The 13118-nt window shown below is 42.6% G+C and overlaps 1 protein-coding gene across 5 annotated transcripts in view; it reads left to right on the forward strand.

Annotated features, from left to right (window-relative positions):
* kcnc3b (potassium voltage-gated channel, Shaw-related subfamily, member 3b) overlaps nucleotides 1–13118 on the forward strand; it is a 56905-nt gene that overhangs the window by 36916 nt on the left and 6871 nt on the right. Inside the window, exons 5-6 of one of the 5 annotated variants that reach the window (XM_048232682.1) lie at nucleotides 435–455; nucleotides 8856–11021. The exons of 2 other annotated variants lie outside the window; for them this stretch is intronic. In XM_048232682.1, coding sequence (XP_048088639.1) covers nucleotides 435–455; nucleotides 8856–9010 — 176 coding nt within the window. In that variant the 3' untranslated portion in view covers nucleotides 9011–11021. Of the gene's footprint in view, nucleotides 1–434; nucleotides 6695–8855; nucleotides 11022–13118 lie in introns of those variants that run through there. 2 more of the 5 variants (XM_048232683.1, XM_048232681.1) reach the window with 2 other exon arrangements.

Consider the following 13118-nt stretch of genomic DNA (forward strand, 5'->3'; position numbering starts at 1 on the left):
GGTTTATAATACAGTAGCTCTTTTAATGGGTTTATATGTGTTTAATGTCATTTTAGAGGCTCCCCCTGGTCATGCTTATGAATCTCCATGAGCTCAAACCCAGCTTAAACTCAGTAGGCCACAATGTTCTGTATTAAACCCCAAGGTGCTCCTTGCGTTTCTCACATCCTGTGCCGTCAATCAAACTATGACATGTTCTGTGTACACCACAAAACCCACACAAAAGTCCACTGTATACAGTTTCCCACTGACTAATGTAGGAGCGCTGCTCTGTATGGGATATGTGTATGTGTGTGTGTGTGTGTGTGTGTGTGTGTGTGTGTGTGTGTGTGTGTGTGGGAGGAGATGAGGTGAGCGTGAGTGTGTGTGTGTGTGTGTTTGTTCAGGTGAGATGGGGTGTTGTCTCACGCGCTCTATGTTGTCTCTCTCTTCAGGTTGTGTCATATCACGCGTTTGTATGTGGGCTTCTTCATTCCTACCTATTACACTGTGTCTGTCTCTGTCCTCTCTGAAGCTGTGTGCGAGTGTCGTGTTTGTGGTGTTCGTGACGTTGCTTACTGTGTTCCCTACTCGTGTGGCTATCTCTCAATCTCCCACTATCTCACTCGCTATCTCTATCGCTCTCTCCCTTTCTCTCTCTCTCTCTCTCTCTCTCTCTCTCTCTTTCTTTCTGCCCTGGTGACATTTGACCCTTAAGGACTGTTGAGCGCACACACACGTCGCACTCTGTTGTACACCCGCACGTTAGCGAAAACCCTTAGCCAAAAACTGCTGTTGTGGTTTTACACACACAGAAATGCAGTAATAATATACGTGCACCAGTGCTGTGCACCATAGAGAGTGTGCAGTGGAGTGGGTGCGACGTTGTGCTTTCGACTGTCGCTCCCGGGGTCAAAGTTCAGTAGGGGTCAGCGAAGCCCTTGAGGACGCGCGAATAGTACTCCCTGATCTGTGCCAAATCCGCCGACAGCAGCGGCGGGCGATTCACGTCGTCCGCGTTATGTTTCTGTCCTGCCAGTAGCCTCGCAGAGCGAGGGGGCACAACTCCCTCTCCAGCACGCTCAGCGACGCTCCACACTCCTTGCTCCATTAGGCAGTGACCCACGGGGCGAGAGAGAGAGAGAGCGAGAGTGAGAAAGAGAGTCTGCATCGCAAAACACATGAATTATTCTCCTGTGCACAACTGCTTACATGAAAATTGCTTTGTGTGTGTGTCTTTGTGTGGCATAATTACGGAGTACTATTCGCCCGACCTCCGAACAATGTGCTTTCTGTGCTTATTATAGCCCAAAGATTATGGGTCTCCTGTATTTGTTTTTGTGTATGTGTGTATCTATATCTATATATTTCTGTATGTGAGCAAAACTCTGACACACTGACCGACACGTTGACAGACCTTTGGACGTACTCATTGACTGATTGACAGACAACCTCTGGCTGGGGGAAGGTAAGCCAGCCTTGCGCAGAAGTATCCCTCCCCAAGGATGCCTGGAACGGCTTCGGTTTGCCCTTACCAAGGTCTTTTGGAACAAAATTACTCTCCCTGTCTTGCTTCAAAACAAAAACGAGGGGCTTGAGTTGAGGCAGGGGAAAAAAGTATCCCTAAAAAAGCTCCTTCTCCAATCTGATCGTGCCTTGTTGTGAGCCACTTGAGGGTATTTCCTGTCAGAGAATTGGGCCCTTGCCCGCCCAGTGACCCAGCTCTGCCCTGCCTCTAACCTCAGTTTGGCAGACGCCCACTCTGCCTGGCACACTAGGCCTACTGATAGTGATACCATCCGTCTGAGGCCCTGGGCCTACCAAAAGGAAATTATGGGAGTCAGGTGGGTTATGGGGGCATCACTCACTTTTAGCTTCTTCTAACCCTCCATGCTTCCTAACCCACCCACCCCATCATCACCACCACCACCCTTGGGGCATTGCACCACCACTATCCCAGTCAGCCAGCTGCCCCAGTGGTGGTGTGCTGAACTCACCACCTCTGGGTGGAGGGGAGGCTGACTGGTGTGACTGCATGGGCAGAGTTGAAGGGCACGGCCTCCCTCGCCCCCCTCGTGAGTTTTAAAGTGGGACCTGACCGGACCTGGCGCCATGTGGCTCTGAGCTGAGCTCTCTCGCTGTCTGTTTGTGTTCTGGCTGAAGTTTCTGGTTCTGGTGCTTGGTTCCTTTGGCCACCGCTCTCCCTCTCACCTTACAGGCACTTCTCTGTGTGGCCCTACTGTCCTGCTGCAGTGTGTGCATGGTTTAGGAAGAGTCAAGGGTCAAAATGGTCTTAGTTATTCACCCATATACTCCTTTATGATTTCCTTTTATCTCTCTCTCTCTATTTTCTTTAATCTGTTTCTATCACTTACTTTTGTTTCTTCTCTTCTTTCTTTTCAAACACTTTCTTTGCCCTGCATTTTTGTTTCTGTCTTTCAGTCAAACTTTATGTCAATTTCTTTTTATCTGTACATCGTCAGATCTTCTGTTTTCTTTGTGCTTAGTTTGTACTCTGTTTGTGTGTGTGTGTGTGTGTGTTTGTTCATTTGTCAGTATGTACAGTTTGTATCGTATGGCCAGATTACTGGTACCATATTTCTTCTTCTTCTTGTCTGTGTATTAATATATAATATATTCCGGCCCCCTCTGTTCAACTCAAGACCATAAGACTCAACATGAGAGCGTGCTGTTCCCTGGCAAACCCTGTGAAGATATGCAGTAAAGAGCATATCAGTCTGAAGCTAATGTGGCTTGAATGGCTAATAGCTTGTAGCTAAAGTAGTTCCTGTACTTGATTTTTCCCCTTTAATTTATGGCACTTAAGCTATCTGTGTATCTAATGTGCGCTGTAGCATCATGTCCTCTCAGTGCAGTCAGTAATGCGCTAAATGTAGTTAATGTACCTTTGTGGCTTATAGAGTTCCCTTAGCCGGCGCCACGAATGTAGCTAGCTTGTAAAGTCAGTTTAAGAGTGCTGATTCTCTTTCCCCTCCCCTCACCCGGGTCTGTTGTAACAGTAAGAAGAACAAATCATTAAGTACAGTTGAGAATTCATAATCACTCACATCCAGTTTGTTTCTCTCACATTATGTCCCTTCTGACCATCATCTGAGGTTGCCATCAGACACAAATCATGAACAACAAACTTCATTGACACACATATTATGTGAATGCATTATGCATTTAAAATGCTGTGTCATGGTTTGTGAACATGTGCTCCAGCATCAGGCTTCAGTGCACTCTGATGGGTAACCTCTGCAGTCGGAGTGTCTCTGTTTTCCTCCATGTTCTTGTGTTCGTGCTGCGCTGTCTTCTCCTGTTCTGTCCTGTTCTGTCCTCCAAGATGACCTTGCCCATTTTCTTTTTTCTTGCCATTTGTCTTGCTGGCATGACCTTTTAACCTCACAGTTTGTGAATATATGTTTGTGTGTATGTGTGTGTGTGTGTGTGTGTGTGTGTGTGTGTGTGTGTGTGTGTGTGTATGTATATGTATGCGTCTCCTTAACCATTCAGTGATCTATGTGCATTTCCATGGCAACCAGCACTGCAAATATTTGCACCAGGGATTTATGCATTTTACGAGTGGTGCAGGAGACATTTGTCCTCAGGCTAAATTTGGGCTAGCAGGCCACCATATGGGTCTCAAAGCTCATGTATCTGTCACCAAAGAGGCCCTATTGAACTGCTGAGCAGAGGCTTTGTGTTATGGTCAACACCAAATCAATAGACTTAATTGTGGGTAATACAAGCTGGGTCTGACTTTAACAGCCAATTGATCCCATGCAGCCATATGCAACAGTATGAGGCTTTAGTCAAGAGTTGAAAATAGAGGCAATGTCTAGCGGATGTACTCATGTATCTTCCATAGTGTTGACAGAAGTAGGACACAACTTCCGACAAACATTCTGCAGTGCACTCGTAAACAGTTTGTCTTCTACACAGTAGTGGCTAACATGTTAACATCAGGCCTTTTCATAGGACAGAGTGATTGTACACATCACCTCAGCTCATAGAAGTGTAGTTCAATGCTCATCTATGTGAAGTTCTGAGGCAATGTCCCTCCTAATAAAACCTGGTTGGAATATTTGCATTCTATCTCTCCCTCTCTCTCTCTCTCTCTCTCTCTCTCTCTCTGTACTTTTCTCTCTCTTTTTGTCTGTCTCTGCTGTGCTGTCCATATTCATGTGTTGTCACCCTCACCACTGTGTGTTAACTAACACTCATTCTTCATCCCATCCCTAGGCCGCCACTGCAGTGCAAACGTTTCTAATGTGTGACTGTAGGTAGGTATTAATCTCATAGCGTCTGCAATGTCTGACTGTAGGTAGGTAATTGTTCTCAAAGTGTATATTATGTGCTGTTTTTGTGGAGGTCCTTGTTATTATTTCCTAGTTTGGATTGTCATGTGTTCTTCCTGCAGTGTTGTTCTTGTGGTGTGTCGGTATCAGTATTGTATCAGTAGTGTGCAATCTGACTGTGGGTTGATATTTTTGATTCCAAACCCTCCTTGCATAAGATAGAAGTTATCAGAGGAGACAGGAAGCGAGTGGGAGGGAGAGATGGGGTGGGATCGGGAAATTACCACCAGTGGTCGGAATGGAACCTGGATCCCCATGGGCACTGAGACCCACCCAGATGTTGTGCTTGTGCCACGGCTCCCCCCACAATCCAACTATTTAATTTGATTGATGTTATTTTAATCCCAAATTATGAAGGAAATACAGTTGAGTGACAAGTGAACACGTAAAATCTATTGGTACTGTAGGTCATCATCAGTAATTAGCAGTCAGAGATTTTCTGAATACTGCTGTGCTTTTAAAACATTCAAGCAATTAATTGCATTGCAGGTAATTCCGTGTTAAAATGTAACAGATGCCATTCCAGAAAGTACCAAGCTGTTTTTCTGCCACAGACCTATTTAACTCTCACACTTCTGGATATGGAACTTGTTATCATAACATGGATTAACTCAGTAGAGGAAGCAGTTTTGGTTTGGACTTGTCATTTCACACATTTTACTGGCCATACGGACAGCTTTTTTGTACATAGTTACACACAAGGCAGGTAGCAGGTTCCAACTCTGTGACTCCCTCTCTCTCTATCTCTCACTCTCTTGTTTCAACCTCTCTCTCTCTCTCTCTCTTTCCAGCACATATCAGTCCGGGGCCTGTCATTGTGCTGTGATGAATAGCTTTTAGTAAGACCTGTATTGTAAGACCCTCATAAAGCGCTGTGGCCCTTACACATCAGTCACTTTAATAGTGTGAGAAGAACATCTGTAGACACAAGCACCGACTCGTCAGTATGGATATTTATGCTGATTTTTACTGTTTGCATCTAAGCAACAAGCAGCAATCTGCTTAAAACCCAAAGACGGTGCAGCAAGACTTGGCAGAAAGTAAGTGTTGTGATTAATTCAGTTCTAAAGCGCATAGGGGCTATTGATTCAAACTAATCATCTCGAAACGGCCCAGTATGACCTCATCGGCACGAGCCAGGCGAAACCTTCGCGGGCCAACTTTGCTCTTGGAGGCCGCACTGAATTATTGAGCACTTAATCCAACAAATGTTCATTGTAATGGTGAGGGAGACCAAACACAAGACTTATTTCAAATGCACCTGGGCAGAGTGCTAAGCCTAATGGCATGATTTAATAGCGGAGTCCAGACGCGACACGTGAGTGGCTCCAAGGGGAAGGTCACATTGAGCGCAGGACAGACGCAGTAACACAAGTGTAGAATTTCTTTCATGCGTACACACTAAGAATAAGTGATTTGCCCCTTTGCACTTGAATCTTTTGTATAGAACTGTCTTGTTTGTATGTTATATTTCATATTTGTTCATCTTTTTTCCAAAACACTAACAATTATGATAGTTGTAAAACTACTAGCTACACAAGAGTAGTATCTTAGTTAGATGCGTTAGATGCATTTTACGATTGCTCATTTATCTTTTTTTTTATTGTGTGTGTGTGTGTGTGTCTGTGTGTGTGTGTGTGTGTGTGGCTCTTGACTTTGCACTCTACATATAATTTCCCTCAGTAAATCTTTGTAAATGTACTCATTTGCTTCTCTTCACTTACGTGATACAAGATGTAAAAAGAGAGTAGAGTAAGAATAATGGACTAAAATCTAGCCTACTGTAGAGGGTAGGATGTAAAAAAAACAACTGAAAGTGTTGCCTTACCTTTGGTATTGGCACTAGATTTATGTTTTTGACTGACAGGTCCCATATCAGTGTATGAGAGTATCCATTTACTTTGTTTAAGCTTTTGTAGGTTTTGTCTTTGCGGTGGGCACAAACACACATGTGCACACACATGTCCACATAAACACACCCACAAACACACATCCACACACAGTCACACACATACACTCACAAAGAGTGTCACACACACATCCACACACATAGACACACACACACACACACACACACACACACACACACACAAACACAGACACACTGGCCAGGCTGAGTGGCCGCACGGAAATGCTTCATTAATATTGCAGACTACTGGCTTGTAGATAGTGCAGCGCTGCAAGAGGAGATGGGAGTGGGGAACAGGCAGGCACTTTTATTTATGGCCTGAGTGAGTGAGTGAGTGAGTGAGTGCTGTCCAATGCACTAGAGTCGGGAAGGGACAGCCATGGCACTCCTCACTCTGCTCCGAGGCTACGGAAGAAGAGGGGCCATGGAACAGTGTGAGTGGGAGTTGAAAGGGCCACGGGGTTTGGGGGTATCTGTGGTTTGGTCCGCAGACAGGAGCTGATTCTGGGATTCTGGGTCTGGTGTGTATCCGTTCGCCCACTGTTCTGGTGTGCGATATGACGAGGGTGTTGTTAGTGAGAACAGCGGCCATTAAAAAAAAAAAGGTGCGTTAAGTGGCGCAGCATGTTAGGACAGAGATAGAACAGTGTGTCAGTAATGAGGAGGAGCAGTGGTGAGAAAGAAGGAAAGTAGGTGGCTTGAAGCTGCCTAGCGATGTCCCACAGGAGGAATCCTTGCAGAGCTTTTTTTCCTCCGTAGATTTGAACCTCTCTTTAGTCCTCCACCTCATATTATAATTACAGCAGTCTGCAGAGTAGCAGGGGAATGAGGCCTTGGAGGACAGCCAAAATGGTGGACAGTGGAAGACTTTCTAAGGTAGAATTATGCTAGAGATATGAGAGGCCTTGTTGGATATAAACTCAAGTGCAATGTGAAGTAAATGTGCAAAGTAAATGTGAGGGTCCAGACTGTGACGCAGGGTGAATTCGATGAGGAGGCTTGCTCACTAGTGGCGCGGGTCACTGGTCCACCCAGAGGTGTGATGAGTTTAGAAGGCCGCCCAGGTTCCTTGGCATGTGTGCCGCCATTGCTGCTGCTGTTGTCATTGCCGTAGTAATCATAACGCGCACCAGATGTGACTCGCAACCATGGTGACTCAGCAGTGCGCGAAATAGCCCTGAAGCGTGTGTCATGTGATCCTCTCCTCGCCGCCAGCAGGAGCCTCCGTGTTTGCATGCTCGGCTGTGTCCTTACAGCGAATAGCCGCCCCCACAGAGACCTCTCCTTTTCAATCAGAGCTCATTCCAGCACATGGTGTACCAGGTCTTTCTGACACTAAAGCACCTCTCCCCAAGAGAAAGAAATAGAGAGAAAGAGAGAGAGAGAGAGAGAGAGAGGGTGGGAGAAAAAGAGAAGACATGGGTTCACATGTTGAAGGAATGACGCCACTGTTGTACTGCTTTACTAGAATCTTTTGCCACAAAGTCTGTATAAGTGTCATAAGTATGGCTTTCCTGGCAGGAATCAAATCAGCTGGGCTTCAGGTATACAGAAAAATAGCAGACTTCCTGTAGCATGGGCCTTCTTGTGACTGGTTTATGCAGGCTCATTGGTAGAATGTTCTGGTAAAGTACCTTTACTGTTGTTGTTTGGCCTCTTAAAGTTGTCAGGGACTTAACTGTGTTTCACTTCCTGATGAAGTTTGATGGCACACATACGAACTGCAAAAGTTAAAATTCTGTCCATTCCCATTCAATTCATTATTTGACAGACACTAATCTGCTGGGGTTGGGGGTCAGGATAAGTAATAATTAGCAACTCATTAAGCTTAAATGACATATGCTCTCAAGTGGCAACTAGGTCGTCCCTGACAACCTTATGCTGTCCAGTCCCTGGCGAGGGAAAGTGTAGTCCTGTGTGTGTATCTGTTGCTTCTGGCCTCTATGTCCTGGTTTCAGTCTCGACCGTTGCTCATCCACTGATTGGCTGAAACCCCTGTGTTCCGTCTGAACATTCCATTTAGCTTAGCGGCACTCGCTAATGTCGCCGGTGTCTTTGACGACTTCCTGCTCACGACAGGTGCTTCATTCAAACAGTGGAGATGTGTGGATGTCTCAGTATCTGACTACAAAGGAGTCTATATGTGTTCTGTGAAGGAATTGAAAAACTGTATAACATTTCATAACTCGCATTTTCTTGTTTTGTCCTGTCCTGTGTCTGTGTGTGTGTCTCTGTCTCTCTGTCTATGTCTATCCTTTATGTGTCTTTTATCACCTTATGACATTTCATTTTCTCATTTTGTTTGCTTTTTTGTGTGATGAAACCATTTTTTCATTATCTACATTGTGTGTTTTTTTTTCCCTAATCACTTTACAACTTCAATGTAATCTACATTTAACCTCTAAACTGTCTATGCTCATTCTATCACCATCAATCAATTATGAACCCATTTTAAAACAATAACTTTACATCTTCATTACTCAAAAACAACTAATCTCACCCACTCTAAACCTGTCTTGCCTTAAATCCCACCCCGAAAACAAATTTGATCGTTCAAACGATCCATCAACCTATCAATCAATCAATCAATCGACCTTCTTGTGTAGCGACGGGCTACGAGAAATCTCGCAGCCTGAACAACATATCAGGAATGGCGGGGTCATCCTTACGCCTGGCCCCCATCACGAGCACTCCCTTTGACCCCTACGAGGCCCCCGGACCTCTGCGCCGTTGCCGCTCCCCCATCCCCTCCATTTTGTAACAGGAAGAGACTTAACACGTGAAGGAGTGGGACACTAGGACATAACACTGCAAGGCCGGGGGCGCACGGGCGAGGCGACTCCTCCTCTAACACGTAGCAATAACCCAATCCGAACCTGAACGGACACAATTGGACCATTAGAATTTGTGAATATATGGTTTAAGATGCATGCATTTGGTGTTGGGGTTAAGTAAAAGGGGTAAAAAAGTAGTTAGCTTCAAGGAAAAGACAGACTGACAGAGATAAAGTGAGAGATTGATATATGCTCAGAGGATGGGAGAAGATAATGACATGATGGAGGTTAAATATACTGACTTCAGAAATATTCAAAAAATGTATGCACACTTAATCAATAAGATGTTTCCCTACTGTTTGTGAGTAGAAGTATTCCCCCCCTGTGCTTACTTTGCCATATCTTGGTGTATACATGGTTTAGTTACAGAGAGGTCACGCACACATATGAATAGCATTACTCTTCCATACAGCCAAAGAGAGAACATAACAATTTAACGTTTAAAAGTAACCTTTTACCGATAGTTGTTTTTGCACTCTAACAAAAGTAAAACAAACATAGAATAGGGCTTTACATTCATAATGCATTCTCACTCTTGAAATAGTACCATTTAACTAAAAGCCCCAGCCTAAAAAATTAAGAGTTCATGGTTTTGTGATTTGATACATTTTTATACAAAACTAAAACATGGCTACAGCTTGGTGGTTTGAGAAAAAGGAATTTGTGACTATTCATTAACATGTTTTTTTTTTTTAGTGGGGCTTGCCCTTTCTCAGGATTTCATGTAGGCCTATCTCTAATGATGTCATCTTTACTAACATCTACCCAGCCTCCATTTAAGAGATTATAAACGTATGCATTATGGAACTAGCAAAAACATGGTAGAGATGTGTTGCTATTTCATCATGTTGTATTCGAAACAACTTTACTGACAACCAGAGATCTGCCCTCTGTCAGAGTAATCTGCCTCAACAACATCGCTGTATTAGTAAAATATATAATACTCTACCTTCCCAGTTTGAAGCAGGACGTTACACTGGTCACAAGTGGCTTTTAGGTTGAACGGTTAAAACTGAAGAGTGAGATTGTATGGGCATTCAACACATGCCTCACTTGTCAACATGTTTCAGATATATTTGACCAATTTATGTGACAGTCAAATGCACTTTATTTATACATGCTAACTACCATTACAACACAATCTCTCAGTTATAAAAGTGTATGCAATTGCCATCATGCTAGTATTAGTATTATGTAATTCATTAAGTCCATCATGTTTTAATCATCAATGTTTGACAACGAACTATGGCAAACAGTTGTGTGAAATGATGATGGGTTATAGATATTGCTCAGTATATGTCATTATCTGTCACTAATGTGAGCACTTTACTGAAAGTTCAGGTCAGGTTGCTAACATGCTCAAATATGCTTGCATGTGTAGATGTGCAGTGGTTGGTGCGGTGGTTCCGATCACTACCTTTAGAACCATGGCAAAATATTAAAGTCTTCATTTGAAGCATTACAATCATCCTCATGATCATCATCCACATTATCTTCATCATTATCATCACTACGAATGCTGTTCCTAACTTTAAAGTTAATGTTTAGATTTAAGTCATCTGTTTAATTCATAGTATATATGAATATAATATAGTATTATATACTAGTACAGTATTATATAATACTGTACGGTATATTGTATTTTCAAGTCTTTTTCCACATTTACATTTGTTGTTCTCTCATTTTCAAATATATGTGTGAATCCCTAGATAATCACCACAAACTAATACTTTGTGTGCTGACTGAAGAGCCTATTTTAGTGTAGATTAATGTCAAAGAACACGTGTGTCTGAATCATGGCACACTGGTGGGCAATGCTAACCTGACTCTCGCCAGATGAATTTCGTTCCGCTTAGCTCCGCCTAGCTTCACTCACATCCATCTGGGACCTCTTCCGTTGAGAGTGATTTCAGCACGAGATTGTATGGTGGAGCCAATCAGGACGCAGGGCGGGAGTTTCATAGATGTGACATAGTGTAGAAGCGACTGTGGGACTGTTATCAGCGTCACGGGTTGGCTTCAATGTGAGTGGTTGAAGTAGCACGTCAATAGATGACGGACAAGTGGCTTATCCAATCATATGCAAGCATTTTTTGATTAGGCCCAGCCTTCTGAAGCAACACTTCAATGGATTGATCCCAGATGGATGAGTGGAGCTAGGCGGAACGAAATTCATCTGGCGAGAGTCAGGTTAGGGCAATGCTGGGGTATCACTGAATCTTGTCATTTTTGATCATCTGTTTCATTAGCGACATTGACTTACCGTACCCAACTATGTTTCAAGAATGTGCAGAAAACCGTATGGGTTATGCAAAGTTACAAACTAGTGAATGCTAATACTATAATTAACATTAACATATGCAAACATGTGTGCAATATTTTCATTTACGATGGAGACACCTCATATGAAGATACTTTGTCTGTAAATATCTGTGTGTGCAATATATATTTTTAATCTAAAAGAAAGAAAGAAAGAAAGAAGGAAAGCTGTGTTCGCATCCTTTATGCAGCATCTCTGTTAACTGATCACTCGATTTTAAGATTGTATGTGTAGGAACTCAAGATAATTTCTTGTTTTGATGTCTTGTCTTTGCTGGTGTGTATGTCTCATTGTTTTCCAATGGCATAGATGTGTTAGAAAGACATATTGTTTTTATTCTTAAAAACATTACTTTGTACTCTAGGGTTTCATTTGTATATGATATATACGTATGTTCGTACAAACCGTGTTTACTTTCCTTTGAGATTTTTTTTTCTTAATGAGACTCCATTCTGTTTGTTGTCAAAAGGACAAGTGCTTCCCAAAAATTAAATTGAGCCATTTATGACAAACATGCTTCCATTGAATTGCTGAATAATTATAATGAATTACTGAAATATCATGATAGTTCAAATAATGAAAAAGAAAGCTTGCAATAATCACAAATCTGACAGGCTGGGGAAATACTGTACATCTGGTCTTGGTCTGTATTCTGCTTGAAAATCAGCAAAAGTAGCAAACTAGTAGACCAGCTCAGTGCTCAGAGGAGCCATTTTGTTTTAAACATGGCATCTCTGTGGAGACCACAAATGGTCTCTTACGCACTCTAAGATCAGAGTAACAGGTTTCATTCAGCTGGGTAGAAATATCCCTGACTCTAGATACTGTGACGAGCTGCTTTAGATGCACTGTATGGTTATTGTGTTTTATTTTCATGATTTTCTGATTTGTTTCACCTTAGTTGTAAGGACCATTTGTCACTGATTACTGGTGAATAACATAGTTAGATCTTTAGATCTGTGTTTTTTTCTATCTTTTTGCTATTTGTGAACATGTGGTAGGCGTCCACATCTTAAATGTGTTGTCACTGTAGTTTAAATCTGTTGGACAAAAATAAATACTACAACTTTGATTTTAAAAAGTAGAGAATAGTTGACTCAACCCAACATGGAGTGTAATCCAGTACCTTCCTTCTAGAACACTCTGAGAGAATTAAAACATTTTTGCCCTCTGTGAGGCTACTCGAGCAACATTGTCACTTCTAGAAACCCATGGAAGCGCTAGCTAGATTTACCTAGCTACTGTACACCTGCAAAGCCAAGCTTGATACTGTAGAATAAGTGTTAAACGATTCATATGTACATAACTGTATCTATACATGTGAATATTCATTAAAAAGAGCTGAAATATGTTTCTTTCACTCATGGTGCTTGGGCAGGGCTGGGTTTTGGGGGGATCAATTTGTGTGTTTTCTATTTGTCAAATTTCCTGTTTATTTGTTTGTGTTTATTTTATTTGTTCATTCCTTATTTTGATTTTAAAAATGTTCCGGTGAAATTATTTTATGGCAGCTAGTATTAGACGTTTACTGTGTGAATGACATTTTTAATGTCAGTTCATGTTTGTATGTGCTCCATTGTGCCCATGTTGGTCTCTGTGTTTGTTGTTTGTGTGGTTCTGCATGTTACATGTCGTGTTGTAGATATTGTATTGTGTTGCCCCTTACAAGCATTTCAGCATACAGAATATGCACACACCGGTACAGTGCACTGACA

The sequence above is a fragment of the Alosa alosa genome, chromosome 22 (genome assembly GCF_017589495.1).
Source record: "Alosa alosa isolate M-15738 ecotype Scorff River chromosome 22, AALO_Geno_1.1, whole genome shotgun sequence".
NCBI classification, from domain to species: Eukaryota; Metazoa; Chordata; class Actinopteri; order Clupeiformes; family Clupeidae; genus Alosa; species Alosa alosa.